General features: G+C 43.1%; 1 protein-coding gene across 1 annotated transcript in view; it reads right to left on the bottom strand.

Moving 5' to 3' along the window:
• Positions 1-23,471, bottom strand: part of SGPP2 (sphingosine-1-phosphate phosphatase 2) — a 79,932-nt gene that overhangs the window by 16,197 nt on the left and 40,264 nt on the right. The window contains exons 2-3 of the mRNA XM_027769052.1: positions 13,252-13,431; positions 11,102-11,191 (exon numbers count right to left, since the gene is read on the bottom strand). Of these exons, the coding sequence (XP_027624853.1) occupies positions 11,102-11,191; positions 13,252-13,425 (264 nt within the window). The 5' untranslated portion in view covers positions 13,426-13,431. The remainder of the gene's footprint in view (positions 1-11,101; positions 11,192-13,251; positions 13,432-23,471) is intronic.

Raw genomic sequence — 23,471 nt, 5'->3', positions numbered from 1 at the left:
ACAAACATTGGGGCCAGCAGCTGGCATGGTGGTTAAGGGCGCTGGACTCCCACATGGCTGACCACAGAGTTCAAGTCCTGGACCTGGTGGCTTCCTTTCTTACTTTATCTCTCTCTCTCAATCTCTCTCACTCTCTCACAACGTTCCTCTCAGGGCAAATTAAAAATAAATAAATAAATAAAGTTAAATAAATAATTCTTTTAAATAAATAAACAAACAAACAGGAAATTCACATTCTTGTCTTTCCTGATAGTAAATTTTATAAATAGTTTTCCCTAGGAAGCCTGCTTCTAGAAAATTCTCCTAAGCAAGGTTTCCTACAGTTTGCTGAGAAGAAACTCAGTGACAGTGGGAAAAGGGATCTCAAAATGTGTTGCATGTGCTCAACTAGCACTGTGCATCCATTCCCAACTCCCAGCTGAACTGACGATTTTAGAAGGATAAAAACTGCATTTCTGGGAACCAGCAGTTAGCATAATGGCTTGTCGCTGGATTCCCACGTAGTCGACCACGGTTCGCGTCCCGGACCCGGTGGCTTAGAACTCACGCTGGGCGCATGTGCATGCCCCCGATCCTGAGAGGAGAATGGAGGAGAGGGGATTGTGGCGTGACCATCCCCCCTGGGGGGTGATTTTTCACGTTCTGTCTCTATGTCTCTCTCTGTCTGTCTGGCGAGCGCACATGCCCTATAGCAAAAAACTCTCAAAAAAAATATTAAAAATCAAAAACAAAACCCTGCATTTCTTTGGTTCCCTGGGAAATTGGATCCACCAGTTAGAAACCGTCTTGCAGACTCTGAAAGGAGGAACTAAAGTGGAAGCATCTTCCTCCTATTTCTGCCATCGGTGGTCACAGAAACGTGAGTTGCAGCAGGAGTAATGGGGACTTGCATGACCATCTATCAGCTCCCAAATTTCTAGAAGCAACTAAGGCAGCTAGAGTGGCTGAATTCAGTCTGGTATCTGGTTGGTGAGCACTGAGAGCTGGGAGGTGAAAGGCAGAGATCCTGGGACAGAGACAGCACTAGCAATGGCCTCTCCACTCATGAAGCCCTTTCAACATTTTGTTGGGATATTTCCTGTATTACATTTAATTTTGCTTAAAATACCTAAAGTAAGAGAGAGCGAGAGAGAGACAGGTATTTGGCCTAGCCTAGGTGTGCAGTCTGTGGTGTTCCAGACTGCATTGCTAAAAGCCATATGGCCTACCATGGGTTTGGACTCTTGAATCAGCCTGAAAATTCACTAGTCACATATGTATGAGCACCCAAAATCCTGAGAAACTGCAAGGCTGGGGAAAGCGAATTTTTGTGTGTCAAGGTCCAAGAGGGAGTACTTTCTCTTGCTTTCTCTTTTATTATTTTTTCCCCCCAGTTTTTGCTGCAAGGCACATGCACTCACTGGAGAGAGAGGGAAAGTGAGAAATCACCATCGGGGAGATGGCCATGCTACAATCTCTTCTCCTCTATTCTCCTCTCGGGATTTTGGGCATGTACACACATGCACCCAGCATGTCTCTCTTCTGCATGTGTACACATGTAACTATTAGTCTTTCTAAAAAGAAACAGGAGAGACAGATGCGTCCAACAGTGTCCTGATACTATGATCTATACCCGGCCTCAGCCAGCCTGGGTAACAGGCACATAGACACATCTGGTGTGTACAGAGAGGCCTCAAGATGTGAATCCAAGAGCTTTCTACGTGGGTCTAGCATCACAGAGCTTGGTGTCACCACTGTGCCATCAGCTGGCCCCTAAATTCCCTTTTTCTTGGTTCCAATATAAGCTTTGGTTGAGAAATGCTAAACCATCACTTTATTTGATTTCAGAATATTTAAGAAACCCGGATCTTAAGTGCTTACCCAAGCTTCCATTTCAGCAATCTGGGATGTAAGTGGCACTTCTGGGGTTTTCTCACTGATATGAACTGCTTCCCAGTAGCCACCTCAACTATCCATCTCAGCTCCAGTGACCACCTCTGGATCTGGTGTTCATCCCGCTAGCCAACCATTAGCCCCAGGAAGTTCCCCATCTTCCCTTTCCAGGCAGGCTAGTTGCCAGTTACAGCCACGCTCCTTCAGATCTGATTATGCACCCCACTGGAGCAGCCTCTGAGGTGTCAGACAGCAGAATGTCAAAGGCCCACCAGTTTCCATTGCAACAGGAAGGATAGAAGTGGCTCCCAGGCTGAGGCAAACTGGCTTGGTACCAATCTGTGCCTGCTTCAGATTTTGGCTCACCAACAAGAAGGGGCCTCTGACCTTTGCATCATTTTGGTGCTGGACCACCTTTTGTCTTGTCCTGTGGACTACAATCAAGGCTCATTCTAGCCTCCCTCGTACATTTAGAGCACTTCCTGCAACCCACTCATCCCACTAGCAGAACAGATGAAAACCGTGGACAGTGTTGGGAAAGGAGACACGAGTTAATCTGCCGGTGTTTGTTGTTAGGAATGCAGACCGTGGGCAGCCCTCGTTGGAAACGGTGCTGAGTCCTTATTTTGATTCGACTAATACAGAAGCACAAAACCCCTTTGATTTCCCTTTACATTTTCCTCAACAATAGCTGCCTGAGTTCTCCTATGGGGGTTAACTTATAATGATTGATTTTGTCTTAAAAAAAGCTTTATAACAAGAGTGGATGAATGTTCTACCATGAGTATTTATTGTTTTGTTTTGTTTTTGTTTTTGAGAGGTTTTTGCTACTGTAGGGCACGTGTGCTTGCCAGACACACAGAGACAGAGAGACAGAAAGCGAGAAATCATCCCCCCCACCCAGGGGGGATGGCCACGCTGCAATCCCTTCTCCTCCATTCTTCTCTTGGGATCTTGGGCACGCACGCACATGTGCCCGGTGTGAGTTTTAAGCCACCGGGTCCGGGACGTGAACCGCGGTCGACTACATGGGAGTCCAGTGACATAGCCATTACGCTAACTGCTGGTCCCAGTATTTATTGCTTTTGAAACCAGAAATAATTCTCTGTTTTCACAGAAGAGTATAAATATTTCTTTCCAGGGTAAGGAGGAAACAATGAGCGTAAACATGGTGACGGATGCTCAGAAACGTGACCAATTTCCCTTTTTATCTCAGTAACTAACTCATCCAAAAGGCATAACAGAAAGAAAGGGCTGGTAGGGTGCAATTCATATTGGAACCGCTTCTTTCCCCATATTAAGTAAGGCAGTTTGAAGTAAGGTTTGTTTTTTTTAAAGTGGTTTCAAACAACTCAAAAAAAAATAGACCAAAAATGCTCTAGTCCAAAGCCAGGACACCGTTTTGTATGGTCTGCAGATAATTTAATATTAAAGAAGTCTTTTCAACATCCTCCAACTCCAACCAAAACTAAAGCAATACTTAAGAGGGAAAAAAAATGAGCGAGTAAATAAAACCTAATATCTATATAATTATCCATGGATCAAACGCTTTAGGGACAATAAAATAGAAAGCATTTTAGCTAATCCAGGTTCAAAATAATGCAATAGCCATTTGCTATATATTTATATTTCACATATCCACTACTCTCACAACAATAATTCTTATTAATTTTGCTGCTAATGTACTTGAGTTGATTGCTTTATCAGTCAAAAGGCTTAAAATCCATTCTGCATGAGTTGAATAATTTAGGGCATTATAAATATATTAGGTTGTTGGGAAGGTCAAGACATATTTTCTTATTTTTCTATGCAAAAATGTGTCAGGACTTTCTCAACAACTCGATAGTATGATCAACTTCTCTGTTTGCTTGACCCCTCCTCTCTCCCACAAACACAAATACAATACTATGCCCAGGTTTTTTTCCAAAGAGAGTTTTTTTGCTACAGGGCATGTGTGCTCACTAGAAAGACAGAGAGAGACAGAAAGACAGAAGGCAAGAAATCACTCCCCGGGGGGGATGGTCACATGGCAATCCTTTCTCTTCCATTCTCTTGGGATCTTAGGCACGCTCATGTGCCTGGAGTGAGTTTAAGCTGCCAGGTCAGGGACTCAAACCACGGTTGACTATGTGGGAGTCCAGTGACGTAACCATTATACCATCTGCTGATCCCACTATGTCCAGTTTTTGAGCCTTCAAAAGAATAGAGAAAATGCAATGATGTAGATGTAGAAAGTATGTCACTAGAGTTTTGCCTGCCTTCTTCTGGTACCAGGAGGTACATTATTTTGGAAAACTGCCCCTCCTCTATGCCCAATCCTACTCCTAACCTGAACACTTTCTGCCAATCACAATTTCTTCTCATGCAGGCTCCTAACCCCACTGGTCTCATCACAGTCCTTAGCACCCCATCAAATTGCACCATTTGGTGCAATAATGGACTCATCATCCTAGAGTCAATTAGAGATTTTTCCTGAATTTATCCTCTTCAAAGTTCTTTCTGGAGTGAATCAGGAAGAACGTAAGCCCAGAGCTCCCTGAGTCTAGCTTCCTGAAGAACAGTAGCCTGAGAGCATGAAACCATGAGGCAGAGAGACGCCGAGATGAACTTGGGGAAAAGTGATATGGGAGGCTTCTGATGATGACCAAGACCTTGGGTTCTACTCTACCAAGAGCCAGCTGCATCTCTGACCTTCCTGTACTGCACTCATAAGAACCAATGCATTCCTTTTTAAGCTTACAGTAGTTCGAGATGGTTGAGTCCTGACTAATGCAGATGGCAACCACTTGACCTTTGGGCATATTCATGTTTGGTGAACTTATTGGGCTCTTCCTACTTTCTGGTCTCAGGTCACTGCCCACAAGTATTGCTCCCATGGACCCATTTCTGTTCTGTGACTCTAGGCCCCCGCCAAGCCTCACTGATCCAAGGTAGAGCAGGTCCATCTGAAATTTCACCTCAATGTGTTAGTGCCTTGATCAGAGGAAGGAACAGCCAGGAGCTGGGATGTGTGTGGTTTCTTCAGGGAGACCCTGTCCTGGTCCATTCTAAGGCTTAATTATTTTGAATGTGATAAGCAACTCCAGTAGCACTAGTGGTTCTTCTTCCTCCTCTTATTGTTTTTTGTTTGTTTGTTTTGTTTTGTTTTGTTTTGTTTTAGAGGTTTTTCACTATAGGGCACGTGTGCTCGCCAGACAGACAGAGACAGAAAGCAAGAAATCACCCCCCACAGGGGATGGCCACATCACAATCCCTTCTCCTCCATTCTCCTCTCGGGATCTTGGGCATGCACGCACACGCGCCCGGCGTGGGTTTTAAGCCACCGGGTCCGGGACGCGAACTGCGGTCGACTATGTGGGAGTCCAGCGACATAGCCATTACGCTAACTGCTGTTTCCCCTCTTATTGTTTTTTAAACCTTCTTTTTCTTATCCTTCGCTTTCTTCCTCTCCCTCCCTCTCCTCTCTCTTTTCAGCTGGCTGCATTTGGGTTATTCTTCAAACCAAGATAACATGATCTTAGATACCGAAACATGGTTTCTGTAAATCGTTGCACCACTTAGAATGATTTTCACGATGGGAGATGTAAGACTTCGGTATGAACTGGTTCAAGCAATGAGAAACTTTGCTTTTCCTGCACAGTGAGCACAGAGGCCAGGTGACTTCAGGGTGGTGGTATCGACTACTCAAGAATGTTTGAGTGTTGGGCTGAACAGTGCTGACTTTTCTCCAAGGCCAATTTCCCTAAAGTCCTCAGGTGACTGCCAATCACAACTGGAGCTGTTTGTGTTGTCACTTATGTCCAGCAGAAGATAGAGAAGTTTTTCCCCCATGCATGCAACAGCATAATCACATTTGGAAATAATATCCTGGCAGTGTTGTGAGGATAGCTTGACATATTTAAGAGCCAGCATTGATTCTGCTTGATAATTACCTGGTTGACAAAAGTTGGGAAGGGAGGAGCTGGGTATTGACCAAGGTTCTTGCCAGGGCATGTTGGTAGGTAGAGATGCCCTTCCCTGAGGCAGGGCTAGTCTGGTTTTGTGGGGATGGTGACACCACCATGTGGGGTGAGTGCCTCCCCATACTTCACTTGGCCTGTCCAGGAGTCTAGCTGGTGTGGACAGCAAACCACAACTGACAAGAAGGGATTTCTTTTTTTCTTTACTTTTCTTTCTTTATCTATTTTTGCTACAGGATACACATGCTTTCCAGAGACAGAGAGACAAAGAGAGGAAGAGAAGAAAGCACCTCGACCATGGAGAATGGTCACGGCACAATTCCCTTCTCCATCTCTCCTTCATTGTGGGATTTGGGGGCACGCACTCCAACCATGCAGTTGGCCATGTGGGATCCAGCCACCTTAATCACTGTAACCACCAGGCCATAGTCGGTCCACAAGGAGTGAGTTTTTAAAGGGCGAGATAAACAAATTATTTCTCTCCATGGATTACTCTTCCTCTTCTTGCTTACACATAGAGAAGCATTTGCGTAACGCATGTGGCACCCTAAATGACGCACTTTCTGTGCCGCGAGTGTCACACCTGTGTGTGATCAGGGTGGCTCGGAATGTGGACTCTCTGGGTGTCCGCACAGCATCCGTACCTCCTACCTACCTAGGTCTGGGTGCGCTTCCACGCCCGACGCTACAGGATTAGCTCCACTAGTCTAATTAGTGACTCTTAAACGGCCACACATTCAAATCAGCCAGGGAGGTTTGAGAAATAAGAAAGCCCAGAACCACTTTCCTTCACACACACACACACCGAGTTAAAATACAGACAACATAAAGTTTACATCTTAATAAAGTTAAGGTGGTACTAAAAACATTTACATTCTTGCACAACCATCACCGCCATCCATCTCCAGAATCTTCATTTTATAAACAGAAACTCTGTATGCATTAAATAACTCCCCATCCCTTCTTCACAAACCATTCTGTTTTCTGTCTCTTAGAAATAGATTATACTAGGTACCTCATATGGTGGAATCATATGTTATTTTGTCTTCTCATGACTTGCTTGTAGCATATATTAGAATTTTCTCTTCTCCTCACCTCTTCTCCCTCCCTCCCTCTCTTCCTTCCTTCCTTTTTTCTTTTTCAAAATTTGCCAGACGGTGGGTGCACTCATCAGAGAGACAGAGAGAACGAGAAAGTACCCTCCATGGGGAACAGCCATGCCATAATCCTTTTTCCTCCATTTCTCCTTTTGGGATTTTGGGCAAACATGCACACATACCCAGGGTGGCTTTCAAGCCACTGGGTTCAGAACTTGAACCACACAGTCAACATGTGGGATCTAGGTCACTTAACCAACAACTCATAGGTTAGCCCATTTTTCCTTTTTTTTTTTTTTTTTTAAGTTGATTTATTGAGGAAAGGAAGGAGGAAAAGAAAGAGAGAGATAGAGAGAGAGAGAGAGAGAGAGAGAGAGAAATAGGCACCCCTTGACAGGGTCTCTTCACACCATGATGTCCTCATCTAACTTTCCAGCCAGCCAGGGTCACTGGGACAAGCCCAGCATGTTTCAGGGTGACCTGGGATCTCAACAGTGGTTCTTCCCTGTGGCTCCGGCACTGCGGACACCATCCCACTGCCTGCACCACCACACTTGGACCCCCTTCCTTCTTAAGGCTGAATGGTATTCCATGCTACATAGACACACATTTCATGTAGACACTCGTCTGCGTGGACACTTCCACCTTTAGGCTGTCAGGAATAATGTTGCCATTATGGGAGTGCACAAATAGTTCCAGAGACGAGTATGCAGCCGGGGTTGAGAGCCATCGCACATGGCATCCTCTGGAGAGTGTGAAGTGTTCGGAGGTGAGGCATGCTCTTGTAGTTGCCTCTGTCCAACTGGTCCATGCTAACCACAGCCCTTGTCATATCAAGCCATCAGCGGCTTAGCCGTCTGTCTCCTCTGATAGACCTGGAGACTCTGGAGAGTGGGTAGGTCTGTTTACCTCCATATCTCCCAGATCTAGCTCCACGCCTGGCTTCCTATAGGTGCTTATTAAGTTACTGCTGAATAAGGAAGATGAGGAATCCATCATTTCACTCTAGCCTGCTATTAAAACCAACCACTCCTTTCTGCTACTAGAAATCACACACGCTTGTACCATAGGTCATGCTCCATTTCTGCAATCTGACTAGTGCTTGGGCCTGAGCCTGAGTCAGAGTTTATGATCTTCATGAAATAAAATTATGAGTATGAAGGAAGGCTTGGCTCCCAAGAGTCGAACAAGATGGGGTGGGAGGAACAGTCACTGTGGCCTTTGCTCTAGTTTCCCCTGGGACAGATACTCCCCGAGAAGTGGCTGTTTTATTCCTTGCATCTGAGTGAGAGGCCTAATCGATTTTCTTGCAAATATCTGTTTCCCCAATCCCATATCCCACTTTAAAAAGAACAGAAAGAAATGTGGCTGCCTTTTATTTTTTGAAGGGGGTTTGTGTGTTCTTTGTTCTTGTCCACAGCTCATGTTCTTGTGTTTTACTTAGGTTTTAATTTTAACCTGAGGTCCCATAGTCATTTTTATTAAAAACTATGGAAATGAAAAAGTAGCTCCAGATAAAAGAAATGCCAGAACACCCGCGAGAATTCTCCTTAATTGCACGTTGAAGCCTATGAACGTGTTTGTGGGGAACGTCTTTGGAATGTGATGCTGCAGTGTAGCAAATCGAGAATGTGCCCCTTCCCTTCTCTCAGAAGCCACCAGCTGCAGTGTGCAACGGGATGGGGACAGTGAGGACGTGCCTTGGAAGGTAGAATGAGAAGATGGGCCACGTCTTACGATTCAGTATTTCCAAGATCTGAGCTCCACTTTAGCCCACACAGTACATTAGTCAGGGCCAAGATGAGGTGAGGTAAGTAGGCCCGGGTCATGCAAATGCAGGGGCAAATCCTATCATTGTTTAAAATTTGGATGCTTTCTCATCATGGATTTTTTTTTTTTTTTGCATTGATTTTCTTTTTTCTTTTCTTTTCTTTTTTTTTTTGGAGAGGTTCTTGCTATAGGGCATGTGCGCTCACCAGACAGACAGAAAGAGACATAGAGACAGAAAGCGAGAAATCACCCCCCGGGGGGATGGTCACGCTGCAATCCCTTCTCCTCCATTCTCTTCTCGGGATCTTGGGCACGCACGCACACGCGCCCAGCGTGAGTTCTAAGCCACTGGGTCCGGGACTCGAACCACAGTCGACTACATGGGAGTCCAGCGACATAGCAATTACGCTAACTGTTGGTTCCTGCCTTAATTTTCTTTAAAGTATTGCATTAACAAAACCCGCTGATGGTATGATGGTTACGTTGCTGGATCCCATATGGTTGACCACAATTCGAGTTTTGTACCTGGCCATTTGAAACTCATGCTGGGCATGTGTGCATGCATGCCCAAAATCCTAAGAGGAGAATGGAGGAGAAGGGATTGCAGTGTGACCATCCCCCCTGGGGGGTGATTTCTCGCTTTCTGTCTCATGTCTCTCTCTGTCTCTCCAGCAAGTACATGTATCGTATAGCAAAAATCGCTCTTAAAAAAAATGTATTGCATTACACTTATTTATCTTGGGGGCCAGATGGTAGTGCAGCAGTAAAACACAATGCTCTGTGAGGCAATCCCACACAGCAAGGCTTGCAGTTCAAATCCAGAGACCTCCTTGAGGACACCAGGCATGTACTTGCTCATGATTTGGGTGCTGGCTGAGGCTGGGGGTGGATCATAGCATTGGGACCTTGTTAGGGATCTCTGTTTCTTTGTGTTTCTCTGTCTCTCTTACTCATGGGGAAAAAAATTAATTTTTAAAAATTAATTATTTGGGGCCAGCACTGTAGCACTAAGGTTAGGCATTGTGAAAAGGAAGTCAAATTTCACATGGCCAGTGAGGGTTTGAGTCCCAGTCCTGTCAGCTTAAAAATATCCTTTCTCCATGTAAGTTCAGCAGTGTTATCACTGCACCACCACCTGGCCCCAGCTACTTTATAAGAGGAAGCCTAACATTGCTTTCTCATAGATTCTCCAGAAGCCATAAGCCCCCTTCTTCCGGGCTTACTGCCTCTCAGTTTTGTCTTTGCTTATTTTGACAAAGGATCTTCTTAACTTTGTCTATTGGGCTTCTTCTGCTCTTCCATTCCATCCTTCCTACCTTTTCCATGATAACCCACATCAGATGCCAGGGAGAGAAACAAGGAGGCCCAGACCTTTCTTTCTAAGGTCTTTTGCTATTTATTTTTAAATACCAGAGAGCATATGTACATATCAGAGAAAGAGAAGGTACCTCCCCCCACAGCACACACACACATACACACAGGGCCTGGTTATGCTGTAATCCTTCTTCCTCTATTTCTTCATCCCATCAGGCTCTTGGCCAAGTACTCATGCGTCCTGCATATTGCCCCTGGAAGAGGGGACATGGTAGGCTGTCTGGGATCTGGTTCTCTCTGAACAGCACTTAACCTCTGCACTAAGGGGCCGGCCCTGCTAATGTAACTTTTGAGCTTCTCGGTTGAGATGAACACAATGAGGAAGGCCCCATTTCTTTTTAAAGAACTCTTTCTTGCACCAGTTACAATGATAAATAGTGCCTCTGTGGCAAACCATAGCCAGCTTTATGTTCTGTAACTTCAAGTGCTGGATGATGTACTCAGAAATAAAATTCTCAAGTAATTTTAACTGTGCTAACCACGGCAGCCCTGGGAAAATTCCTAGTATGGTAAAAGAGTAGACAGGCCTTTGAATGCAGCTGTATTTCCTCATTCCTACCACAACCTTCAGCCTAACACAGTATGGAGGGAAGCAGAGCCATGATTCTGGACTCTTCTGATCTGGCGATATCATTACCCTGTGAGGACAGTGAAGACCCCTGGATTTCAGGCCTCTCTCTGTGAGGATCTAATGACCAACTATGCCATTGCCTTGTACCATGGATGCTTCTGTCCACATTGCTTGCTGTATCATGGGTAAACTGACATGAAAATAAATGACCTGAATCTTCCTTATCATCCCAGCCCTTCAAAGACTTGAGAGTCTGGGCTGGCTCAAACTCACTGATACTGTCTCAATGTTTCATGACTATTATTATACATGTGACCTCACATACTGATTCCTGAAAACTCATTGGCCTGATGAGAAACACAATTATCCATGCAAATCATTTTATAAATAAGTAGTACGAGGAACACATTAACCATAATGCTATGCATTCACGAAGAGACTTGACCATAAAATCTTACCAGGACTGTGTGCATGCCGGTGTAGAGCCTGCTAAGACACACCAAGGTAGAAAACAGCACGGCCATCATCAGTCCCAAAGCAAAGGGATACTGCAGGAGGAGAAGAGAACACGAGGATATAAGATCATGCTCAGAGATGCACGTCTGGTGTCGTAGGTGAGAACAGGATCCATTATGCAGTAATTGCCCATCTGAATCTTGCATTCTCTAGACTAGCAACCTGGTTATCTAGAAACATTTTCTTTTTTTTTTTTTAGGTTGGGAAATGAAGAAGGGGAAGGTACACAGGAACATAGTTCATAGAAATTTACACAGCCTATAAACATGCAAATGAGACACAGTAGAACTGGAGTGCATGTTCCCTATAGCTAAAACCAAAACAAAGAAGAACTTGCTGGGCCAGCAGGTGGTATGGGGTTTAAGGCACTCGCACATGGTCAGTTTTGTGATTCAAGTCTAGACTGTGGGTTGAGAATCAAATCAGGTATGTGTGGGTGCATCCTCAAACCCCAAGAGGAGAGTGAAAAAAAAGGGACTGCAGCATGGCCATCCACCCTAGGGGTGATTTCTCACTCTCTTTCTCTCTCTCTGTGTCTGTGGCGACTGTCCCTTTCCATTTAGGAAATGGAGATCTAAACCCACGGGCCCATTAGAAAGCTGCAGAGGTAGAACTAGACCTTACACTAGTGCTGACCTCTTCCAGACCTGTCAGACTGACCCCCTGCTTCTGCATAATCTGCAATGTGCAATGGCCCTAGATTTCTAGGGCAAGAGGGCAGAGCAAAATGATTCCGCCGCTTACATGCAAGATTGCTAGATTTAATGAAATTCACAATTTCTAGCAGGCAGAAGGTAAAACTTATGAAATCACACAAAACTAGAGCAATAGTTCTAAAAAAGGAGGGAAAAACTTCATTGTAGTAATAATATAACCTTTTTAAAGGCCTTACTATAACTAGCAACTAAGCAGAAATTACATGAAATCCTCCTGTTTTCAATGTTTATTAATCTCTTGTCATTTAGACAGTCCAGAAAAATGAAAGCTATCATTTCTAATGGCTGAGCCCAGCTCAGGGGCAGAGGCATTCTTGGTGGCTACTCGGGGGCACAGACTGTCTTCTGCTCCAAGCCTGGAGAGTCTGGCAGAAGAATTTGGTAGAATCGTCTTAGCCCTGGAAGATCATTTACTAGGATCATAAACTCTGTGTCTGTTCTAAACAGCGAGTATAAGCATTGGATTCAAGTGCTGTCTAGTCAAGCAGCTCAGAGGCAGATGCTTGCTGAGGGGCAGACAGAACTGCTGGCCACCTGGAAGAACCTGCATGATGTTACTTGTCCTGGTGTGATCATTAATGGTGCCCACCTTTCCTCTCAGGCACACCTGCTAAAGTATATAGTATAGGGACCAGCAGTTAGTGTAATGGCTATGTTGCTGAACTCCCATGTAGCTGACTGCGGTTTGAGTCCCGGACCTGGTGGCTTAAACTCATGCCAGGTGCATGTGCGCGCGTGCCCAAGATCCCGAGAGGAGAATGGAGAAGGGACTGCGGTGTGGCCATCCCCCTTGGGGGGTGATTTCTCGCTTTCTGTCTCTCTGTCTTTCTGGCGAGCACATGCGCCCTATAGCAAAAACCTCTCAAAAAGGAAAAAATAAAAGAAGGAAAAAAAGTATACATTATTATATGATCCCTTTATTTATGAGTAAATTGTTGTGAACAGGGTCAACAGGAGTCAGTTCCCCTCAGTCTTTTCTTTCTTTCTTTTTTTTTAATGTTTGCTATGGGTTGCATGTGCTCACCAGAGAGAGAGGGGGGTAAATAAGAAAGCACCCTTGGGTGTGTGTGGGAAGAGGGGGGATGACTACACCATAGTCTCTTCTCCTCCATTCCCCTCTCAGGATTATGAGCAGGCACACACACATGCCTAGAATGTTTCTCAAGCTGCCAGGTTGGGGTCTCAAACCACACAGTAAGCCATGTGGGATCCAGCTGTCTTAACCACCACACCACCTGGCTGGCCCATAGTCTTTATTTCATAAATGCTAAAGTCCCTCATAGGAGCTCTAAGAGAAAGTCCTGGAGTGCAGCCTCTGCCTGCCTCCTCATTATGTGGGTAATCTTCGAACTTGAAGAAGAGTCAGACCAGCTCACCTGGTACCTGTCCATGGTAGAGATGAGCAGGGTGAAGGCAATGGCAGTGGCCGCCATGGCATGGGTGGACGGCATTCCATACTCAGCCATCACTCTCTTCTCCAGCACCACAACGGGAGGGGAGGAGGGGCGGGGCCACTTCAAGATGTCCTTGGCCATCTGACCAATGTACATCACCAACTGCAAAACCCAAGATCTGAGGTTAGTCTAACCAAATAAGGAAAATGAATGAATTTCTAAATGACATGCATTTATTTTGAGATTCCCAGTTTGACTCAAATCTCCTCTGACTATCTATTTACTGGGAAAGTCTTGTATTATAGAATGCTATTTTAGTTGATAAAAAGAGAACAGGCTTTCTGGATTCCACTGGACCTTGAGCAATTAAGATTTGGCATTAATACACACATTATTTATTTTAATCATATGCTTAACAAATACTCTCATAGTTCATATATTAGCCAGGAATTATTTAAGAGCTTTAACCTACTTAATCCAATAATACCTTCAACATGCAGACTCATTCTACACATGAATAAACCAGGGCACTCTCTTCTACAGACACACTGTTAGTAAGTAAGTGGCATAACTGATTAGAATTCAGGAAGTCTGGGGCCGGGTGGTGGAATAGTGATACTGGAACAGGACCCACATGGGAAAGGTCCTGTGTTTGCATCCTAGGACCTCTCTGGACATGCCAACTGAGACTGGAGGTGGATGGTGGTAAGAAGACCCTGTTTGGGATGCCTGTCTCTCTCTCTTTCTCAGAAGAAATAAAAATGAATAAACGAGACAAAAACAACAACAATAAAAACAACTCAAGAAATCTTAGTTTAGAGTGTCTGGTTTAAATTACCACTTGATGATACCTACCTCCAAACCAGGGATGGTTCTGCACTAAAGATAATCTAACATTCAAATCAGGAAGCCTTGTTTTCAAGTTATAACTGCAAAAATAACTATTCCTATGGAACATCTAGTTAAGCATTTAAAAAAACAATTTTATCAGAGGGCACATGTGCTCATCAGAGAGAGACAGAGAGAAACAGTGAAAAAGAATGTGAGAAAGCATCCCCCATAGGGAATGACATTCAGCAATCCTGTCTCCTCCATCTCTCCCTTTCCTCAAGATTCTGGGCATATGCACACATGCACCTGCTGTGTCTCGCAAGCTTCTGGGTCTGGGACCTGAACTGTACAGTCAGCCCTATAGGATGCAGCCATCCTAAGCACCATGCCACCAGAGAGCCTATTAAACATTTTTTAAATTTTTACATTTTATTCATTTTAGAGAGCACGTGTATGTGTATGAGAGAGAGGGAAGTGCTCTTAACAGTCTCTCTCATCACACCACGATTCCCTTTCCCCAGGCCTCTAGCTTGTCAGTATCTTGGGCAGATGGGCACATGCCCTGCATATTTTCAAGATGAGCTGGGACCCAAACCTGTGGTCCCACATGGCTTCCAGCATTGCAGTTCAGTTTGCTTCCAAATGTGCCACCAGGCTGGGGCAAGTTAAACATTTTTTGAATGCCGTATTCACCCTAATGTATGTAGGCAACATACTGGATTTAGTTTAACTTTGTTCAGTAATCGGGAGCATTGGTACAATAAGTGGCACAGGTATTTTCAGCCCTAAAATAAAGACAACTCAATATGGGTCTTTTTTTTTTTTATGAGACCATTAATAAAGAAATCTTCTAATCTTACTTCTTCTGTTTTTATTTTTTTTTTTAAAGCAGAAGACAGAAATCAAAATTTAATGCCTGTACTTCCCAAAATAGATAGGACTATTAAGAGCAAATTTATTGACTCCCAAAGCACTGGCAATAATCCCTAAAATAGACAAGTGGGACTATATCAGACTAAGAAGTTTCTGCACAGCAAAGGACACAGTAACAAGTGTGAACTGATAACCCTCAGAATGGGAAAATATTTTTGTTAAATATGCCTCAGACAAGGGACTGATAACCAGAATACACAGGGAACTCAAATGCCTTATGAGATAAAAAATGATTAACCCAATGAAAAGATGGGAAAATGAGCTGAACATAAATCTCTAAGGAAGACATACAAACAGCCAAAAAGCATGAGGAAATGCTCAACATCCCTCATCATAAGGGAGATGAAGATAAAAACTACAATGAGATACCACCTAACACCTGTCAGAATGGCAAAGATTAAGAATATAAAAAGTGATAAATGTTGGCAGGGATGTGGTAAAAAGGGAACCCTCCTACACTGTTGGTGGGAATGTAAACTGGTTCAGCCACTGTGGAGAACAATATGGAGGTTCCTCAAAGATCTACAAATAGAATTTTACAAATAGAACTACCATTTGATCCAGCAATCCCACTTCTGGGTATTTACCCAAAGGACAGGAGAATGCTCAGTCAGAAAAGTGCTTGCACATCCATGTTTATTGCAGCATTATTCACAATTGCCAAGACATGGAACCAACCTAAATGTCCACAAACTGATGAATGGATTGGAAAAGTGTGGTATATATACTCTATGGAATACTACTCAGCCATAAAAAATAACAAGACCCTGGCATTTAATAGAAAGTGGTCAGATATGGAGGATCTATTGCTGAGTGAAGCCAGGCTATGAAAGAAAGATATTGTATGTATTATTGTATGTATCCACTTAATATAAATCGACTATCTGCACTCTATGGTAAAGAGTGAAATATTGGAGGACATAAAAGCAGTGAAAGTACTTAACGAAAATAAGACAGTGTGAAATGGGGGGGGGTGAAGAGAAGAGGATAGAGAAAGCTAGCAAGAGAACAAATAGAGAGGCAGGACAAATGGGAAACAGATACGGCTTATTACCTGTTGATGATGACATGTATAGTATTCTCAACTGGATTGGTCTGAGAAGTATTTCATGATGGGTAAAGTCTTTTTACAAGCAAAATGAAAAATAGTGATTGAGAGTTTAAAAAATAATAATAATAATAATGATTGGGAAAAACATTGAAAAGATATTGAATGATGAAGTGGGGAGATTAATGTCTCTGTATTGACTGACATGCATGGCATTCCCTTTTGAAAAAGGCAATGTAATACACTGTAAAGTTATATGCAACCCAATGTAATATAAACAAAATTATGATGATAATAAAAAAATAAATTTAAAAAAGAGCAAATTTATTTATTTTGTCAGAGCTTTACAGTACGATGCCATGATTTGTAATGAAAGAGTGAAGAGCAACATGCTAATTTTGGTACCTGCCTTTGCAACACCAAGTACGACCTGGGGACTGGCAGCATCAGCACTGCCTGGGAGCTGTTTTAAAGCATTAGTGGGACAAAGAAATGTGGCATTATCTGTTGAAGCTATTTTACAGTTTAATCAACTGGACTAGGGAGAAATGTTCCTATATTGAAATATTCACTTTGTATGCTAAATAATGTGATTGAATGTATAAAAGGAAATGAAATTCAAAAAATGCAGAATCTGGGCCAGTTCTGTGGCACATGCATTGCTCAAGAGAAGCAGGATTTCACATGGTGACCACAGTTCAAAGCCCTGGTCCAGTCAGCCTGAAACACACCAGGCATGTGCATGAGTGCCCAGGACATGATGGGCTGGAGAACTGGAGGAAGAGGGTTGTGGTATGACCACACCTTGTGGAGTACATTTCTCTCTCTTCCTCTCCATCTCTCACATGCACACACACGTGCTTTATTAAGAGTAGAATCTCAGGGCCCTCCATAGACCTGCTGAATTATAATCTCCATTTTCATAAGACTGCCAGGGGATTCGTGTGCACAGGAGAACCTGAGAAACCCTGCTCTGTCCTGTATTCTTGCACAGATCACTTTGTCATGGGCTTTAATCATAAATCTTCTCATCTTACCATGACTGTATTGATCTCACTAAGGCTTTATTTAGCTTGTAATAGATGGAGTTACCTCGCCTTGGAGCAAAGTCCACTATGAAGGATTGTTTCAAAATAATTTTGGTTAGTCAGCAGGATTGCTTTAGGAGTTCCCACATTCTGGTGCTTTCTTTTTAATTCCTTGAGTTGCTGGTTAATTCCAAGTATTATTCCAGCATTCCCCACTATCCTCTAGAAGATGCTGTGTACGTTTTTGAGTTCCACTGCTGCTTTGCTCTGGGTTAAAAACCAAGAACCACTGCCTGTGCACAGCAGGCCAAATCCACAGGCCATAAAGCCTCAGGGACAATGACTCCAAATTCCATGGCTGTGATCTCATTGGACTTTGAAACTTAACCTCTTCACCATACCCCTCTTATCAGGAACTACTCTCCTGGAAACCAGTTCACTCTTTCAATGTTTCTGTCTCCCTCTTGTGAACCTGTAAAAACCACATCTAACTGATCATTATTTGGGGAGTTGAAAATTTTTCAGGTATTATTGACTACTACAGAAGCTGCTTGACATACTGTTTCTCACTGCTGCCCATTTCGTGCCCAACAACACAGACAAAATATTACAGGCATTATGACTCATTCTAGTTCACTCAAAAGTAATTAAAGGGAACCAGCAGTTAGCGTAATGGCTATGTCGCTGGACTCCCACGTAGTCGACCGCGGTTCGCATACTAGACCCGGTGGCTTAAACTCATGCCAGGCGCGTGTGCGTGCGTGCCCAAAATCCCGAGAGGAGAATAGAGGAGAAGGGATTGCATTGTGGCCATCCCCCCTGGGGGGTGATTTCTTGCTTTCTGTCTGTCTGTCTCTGTCTGTCTGGCGAGTGCACGCGCCCTATAGCAAAAACCTCTCAAAAAAAAAAAAAAAAAAGATTCATAGGCATAGAAACTATATCCAGCATTTTTTCTGACTATGATGAAATTAAACTCAGTATTAACGTCAAGAAACACCCTTGGAAATACACAAACACATGGAAACTAAACAACCTACTTCTTAATGACTTCTTAACTGCTGAAGAAATTAAGTCTGAAATCAAAAAATTTATGGAAACAAATGAATGAGTACATGAGTTTCCATAATCTATGGGACACAGCAAAAGCAGTCATAAGAGGGAAATTAATAGCAATTACTACACATAAAAAAGATGGAAAGGTGGCAAATAGATAACCTAACATCATGCTTCAGGGAATTGAAAAAACAACAACAACAACAACAAAATGCCTGGCGAAAATAAATAATAAGGACTCAAGCAGAAATAAATGAAATAGTAAATAAACAAACCATACAGAAAATAAATGAAAACAAAAGCTGGTTCTTTGAAAATATTAACTAGACCAACACACCATTGTGTAGACTGATAAAGAAGAAGAAAGGAAGAAACCAGAAAAATCAAATATGTGATGCAACAGGCAACATTACAACAGACATAATAGAAATACAAAATATCATTAGAGGATACTATGAGCGACTATATGCCAATAAGTAAGAGAACATGGAGGAGATGAAAAAACTCCTGGTTGCATATAATCTACCAAGATTGAATCAGGAGGACATAGAAAACCTGAATAGACCCCTAACAAGCCCTCATATTGAATCAGTAATAAATAACCTCCTGACAAAGAAAAGCCCAGGCCCAGATGGCTTCACTTCTGAATTCTACAAAACTTTTAAAGAAGAGTTAATTCCTATCCTACTCAAATTATTTCTAAAGATTCAGAAGGAAGGTAACCTTCCAAATTCATTTTATGAAGCCCTCATCATTCTCATTCCCAAAACAGATAAGAACATGACAAAAAAGAAAAACTACAGTCAATATCGCTGATGAATATAGATGCAAAAATTCTCAACAAGATACTTGCAAATCATATCCAACAGCATTTATCAAAGATTATTCATCATGACCAGGTAGGCTTTATCCCAGGGATGCAAGAGTGGTTCAACATATGCAAGACCATAAATGTAATACACCACATTAACAGAAAGAAAGATAAAAACCATATGTTCATTTCAATTGATGCAGAGAAAGCATTTGATAAAATATGAAATCCTTTCATGATTAAGACTCTCAGTAAGATTGGTATAGAAGGGTCATTCCTCAACACAATAAAAGCCATATATGAAAAACCTATAACTAACATTATACTGAATGGGGAAAAGCTAAAAGATTTTCCACTAAAAAATGGTACTAGACATGACTGCCCCCTTTCTCCACTGCTCTTTAATATAGTACTGGAAGTCTTAGCTAATGCAATCAGAAAAGAGATCCGTTAAGAGATTATTGTAAGGACCAGAAGGTGGCATGGTGGTTAAGGCACTGGACTCCCGCATGCCCAATCATGGTTCGAATCCCAGACCTGGAAGCTTTCTCTCACTTTCCCTCTCTCTCTGTCTCTCTCTGGTGAGTGCACATGGCCTGTAGCAAATTTTAAAGTAATAATAATAATAAGTGAAATTTAAATACATTTTAAAAAGAGAATATTGTAAAATATTCTCAAGGTGAGAGATCAAAGAGTCATGTAGGTCACCAGAAGTGACACAAAAGACTGATTTGAAAAGTTCAGCTCTTTTTTCTTTAAGCTAGAAGGTTGGACAGGTTTATAAGAACCAGGGGAGTGGTAAATCAGAACACATTACCTAAGACAGAACAGAAAATGGATGGAATGTGGACCTAGAAGTGATCAGGTACATGGAAGTGCTTTTGAAGTTGAGAACACTGAGACGGGTTCTCACCAGGGATACACTGTCTCCTGGGAGATATTCCTGGTTTCTCAGCGGCTGAAGGCACCACCGGCACATAGAGGGGACAAGGCCAGAGATGCTGCAAGCCTTCCGATGCACAGGATCACACTGCTCCTATACAAACTGGCTTATATTATACCTAACATGATTCTTCCACCAGAAATTCATGTGAGTAGAAACCCATTTGTAACCCTCCAAATTGAGAGCCTAACTCTGTTTTCACAAGTAAACATTTCTTGCAACATGCGAACATACACTGAAGTTTCCAAGAAAGACACTACCAGGTAGACTGAGGGAAGATTGAACTTAAGTTTTTCTGGAACTTTATCAGGAGTTGTTTCCCATTTGAAGAAATCAGCTTACCAACGCAAATGCTGCTGATTGCATCTGAGCTTCAACACAACACATCTGTCCCAGCCACAGTCATTGACACACACACGGCAATAGTGTCTTTTCTTTTTAAAATATGTCTTAAAGTTTATTTATTTATTTCAGAAGGAGAGAGAGAGAGGGAGAGAGGCAGGTACCTCCAACAAGGTTCTTCAAGCCATGATCCATTCTCCATCACGGAATTTATGTCCAGAGTGCCTGGGAAGTCCTGAGACGCAAACACAGGACATTCCCCTGTGGGTCCAGTTGCATTACCACAATGCCATTGCCTGGCCTTGATATTGTTTTATAAATAGTAAAGCAGATTCAGGATTCCTGCTACTCTGTGGAACGTTCTAGTGTAGATCATGCCCCACCATATAGTTATTTTAAACATTATTTTTATGATAACAAATTATTTTAAAACAATGTGTAAGTAGGCTGTATTATCTATACATTTTATTTCAAGAAAGTAATATATTTAGTATTACAATATATTTTGAATAGAAATGGAGGTGCTATCATGCTCTTTAGGAAGCCAGACACAAAGGATTACACATTGGATGCTTTCATATACTAAAATTCAGAAGAGTCCACTCTACAGAGATAGAAGACAGATTTGTGGCTGCCTAGGCTTAGAGGCTGGAAGCCAGCATGGCCATGCTTGTTCCTGAGGCTCTTGGGCAGAGTTCTCTATTTGCCTTGTCCACTTTGGGGTTGAGTAGCTGCTCCTGATGTGTGGCCACATGACGTGGTCTCTGCCTCCATGTCACACTGCTTCCTCTTATGTCTGTCTCAACTATCTTTGCTTTTCTTTTATAAAAGGGATACTTTTTGGGGGGCCAGCAGATGGTGTAATGGTTGCATCACTGGACTCCCATGTAGTCAACTGCTGTTTGTGTCATGGACCCAGCAGCTTAAAACTCACACAGGGCATGTGTGCATGCATGCCCAAAATCCCGAGAGAAGAATGGAGGAGAAAGGATTGTGGTATTCCCCTCTAGGGTGGGGGGAGTGATTTCTCACTTTCTATCTCTCTCTCTCTCTATCTCTCCAGCAGGCACATATGCCCTATAGCAAAAAAATCTAAAAACAGAAGGGATAGTTTTCATTGAATTTAGGATCTACCTGAATAATTCAGGATGACCTCAAAATCCTTAACTAAATTACAAATTCAAGAACTCTTTTTCCAGGGGACCAGCAGTTAGCGTAATGGCTATGACGCTGGACTCCCACGTAGTCAACCACGGTTCGTGTCCCAGACCCGGTGGCTTAAAACTCACGCCAGATGCGTGTGCGTGCGTGCCCAAGATCCCGAGAGGAGACTGGAGGAGAAGGGATTGCGGTGTGACCATCCGCCCTGGTGGGTGATTTCTCATTTTCTGTCTCTATGTCTCTCTCTGTCTGTCTGGCGAACGCACACACCCTATAGTGAAAACCTCTCAAAAAAATAAAAATAAAAATAAAAATAAAGAACTCTTTTTCCAGAAAAAATTGGTTTGGGACCAGCAGTTAGTGTAATGGCTATATTGCTGAACTCCCATGTAGTCGACCATGATTTGAGCCCCAGACCCGGTGGCTTAAATTCACACCGGGCTCATGGGTGTGTGTGCCCAAGATCCCGAGAAGAGAATGAAGGAGAAGAGATTGCGGTGTGGCCATCCCCCTTGGGGAGTGATTTCTCGCTTTCTCTCTCTCTCTGTCTCTGCCATTCTGGCGAGGGCATGCGCCCTATAGCAAACAAACAAACAAACAAAAAACCCTCTACAGAAAAAAATGGTTTTCATAAATTCCAGAGAGTAGATGTGGGCATATCTTTTCAGAGGTTACCACTATTCAACCCACTATATTTAATAAATATTTAGTGAATGAACCAGGAACTGTGCTTTTTTAGGGAATACCATGCAGAAACGACAGACAAAATCTTTACTCTCACAGAGCACATACATTAAAGCATACACGAATTATGCTTAGCTTTTTTGTATTTTGTTGACCCAATAAAACAGCCTCAGACCTCTCCACTGTGGTGCAGTGGTAGAACAACACTCTGCAATACCAGAAGCCACGTGGAAGATTGGGGTTTGAGGGTGGCAGAGGGATCATAGAGACCATGTGTTTTGTCTTTCTCTCTTTCTCTGTCTCTCTCTCATGAAAGAAACTTTTTAAAAAAATGTATTGTTGACAAAACATTCTTTTGTTGTTGTTTGTGATAAGGCACTTGCAAGGGTGGCGGGAGAGAGAGAGAGAGAGAAAGAGATAGAGAAAGTGAGAAATCTCCCCATGGGGGATGGCAATGCCACAATCCCTTCTCCGCTATTCTCCTGTAGAGATTTTGGGCATGCATGCACGTGTACCTAGCACGTATTTAAAGCTATTCTCCTCTAGGAGTTTTGGGCACACACTCACACACACCTGGTGTGTTCTTCAAGGGGCCACTACTGGAGCCACACAGTTGGCCAGGTTTGGTGGCCTTAACCACCAAACCACGGGATGTCTCAAAAAACATTTGTTTAAAAAAAGAAAGAAACAAACCAGCATCATCATGCTTGAAAAAAATAAAAAGGAAGTACTGTACTGTGTCTGACAAAATTGAAAAGTTTGGTGTAAGATTTTAAAAGCATTGGTATAGATGTTCAACATCAGACATCATTAAGGGATTACAAATCAAAACAACAGAGAGATACCACTGTAAACCTATGAGAATAGCCAAATCTGAAACAATGACAACACCAAATGCTGACAAGGACATGGAGCCACAGGAACTCTCATTTATTGCCAGTAGGAATGTAAAACGGCACAGTCACTTTAGAAACCATCTTGGTGGTTTTATAAAATGAAACATTCTCTTACTATATAACCCAATAATCACACTCTGGTTTTTTCAGGTGAAAAATACATCAAAACAAACAGAACTGGCCTCAGCATAGTGGTTAAGCACTATGCCTTGGGAGCCAGATTCCACATTGTTGACTGCAGTTCAAATCCTAGCATTGAGCTTAAAAAATATGTCACGCAGGGGCCCTGCACGGTGCGGTAGCGGCGGCGCCTGTGCGGGGCCCCCAAGGCCTGCACGGACCCCTGGGCCTGCGCGGCCGGGGATCTGCTCCACGTTCCGCTGCCTCTCTGGGGCTGGCGTGTGGCCTCCGGGCCTGCACATGGCCACCGGGCCTGCGGGTGGCCCCGGGCCTGCGCATGGCCCCCGGGCCT

Source organism: Tupaia chinensis, unplaced genomic scaffold (genome assembly GCF_000334495.1).
Source record: "Tupaia chinensis unplaced genomic scaffold, TupChi_1.0 Scaffold148296_1, whole genome shotgun sequence".
In the NCBI taxonomy this organism is placed as follows: Eukaryota; Metazoa; Chordata; class Mammalia; order Scandentia; family Tupaiidae; genus Tupaia; species Tupaia belangeri.
This window is presented reverse-complemented; position numbering and strand designations above follow the sequence as displayed.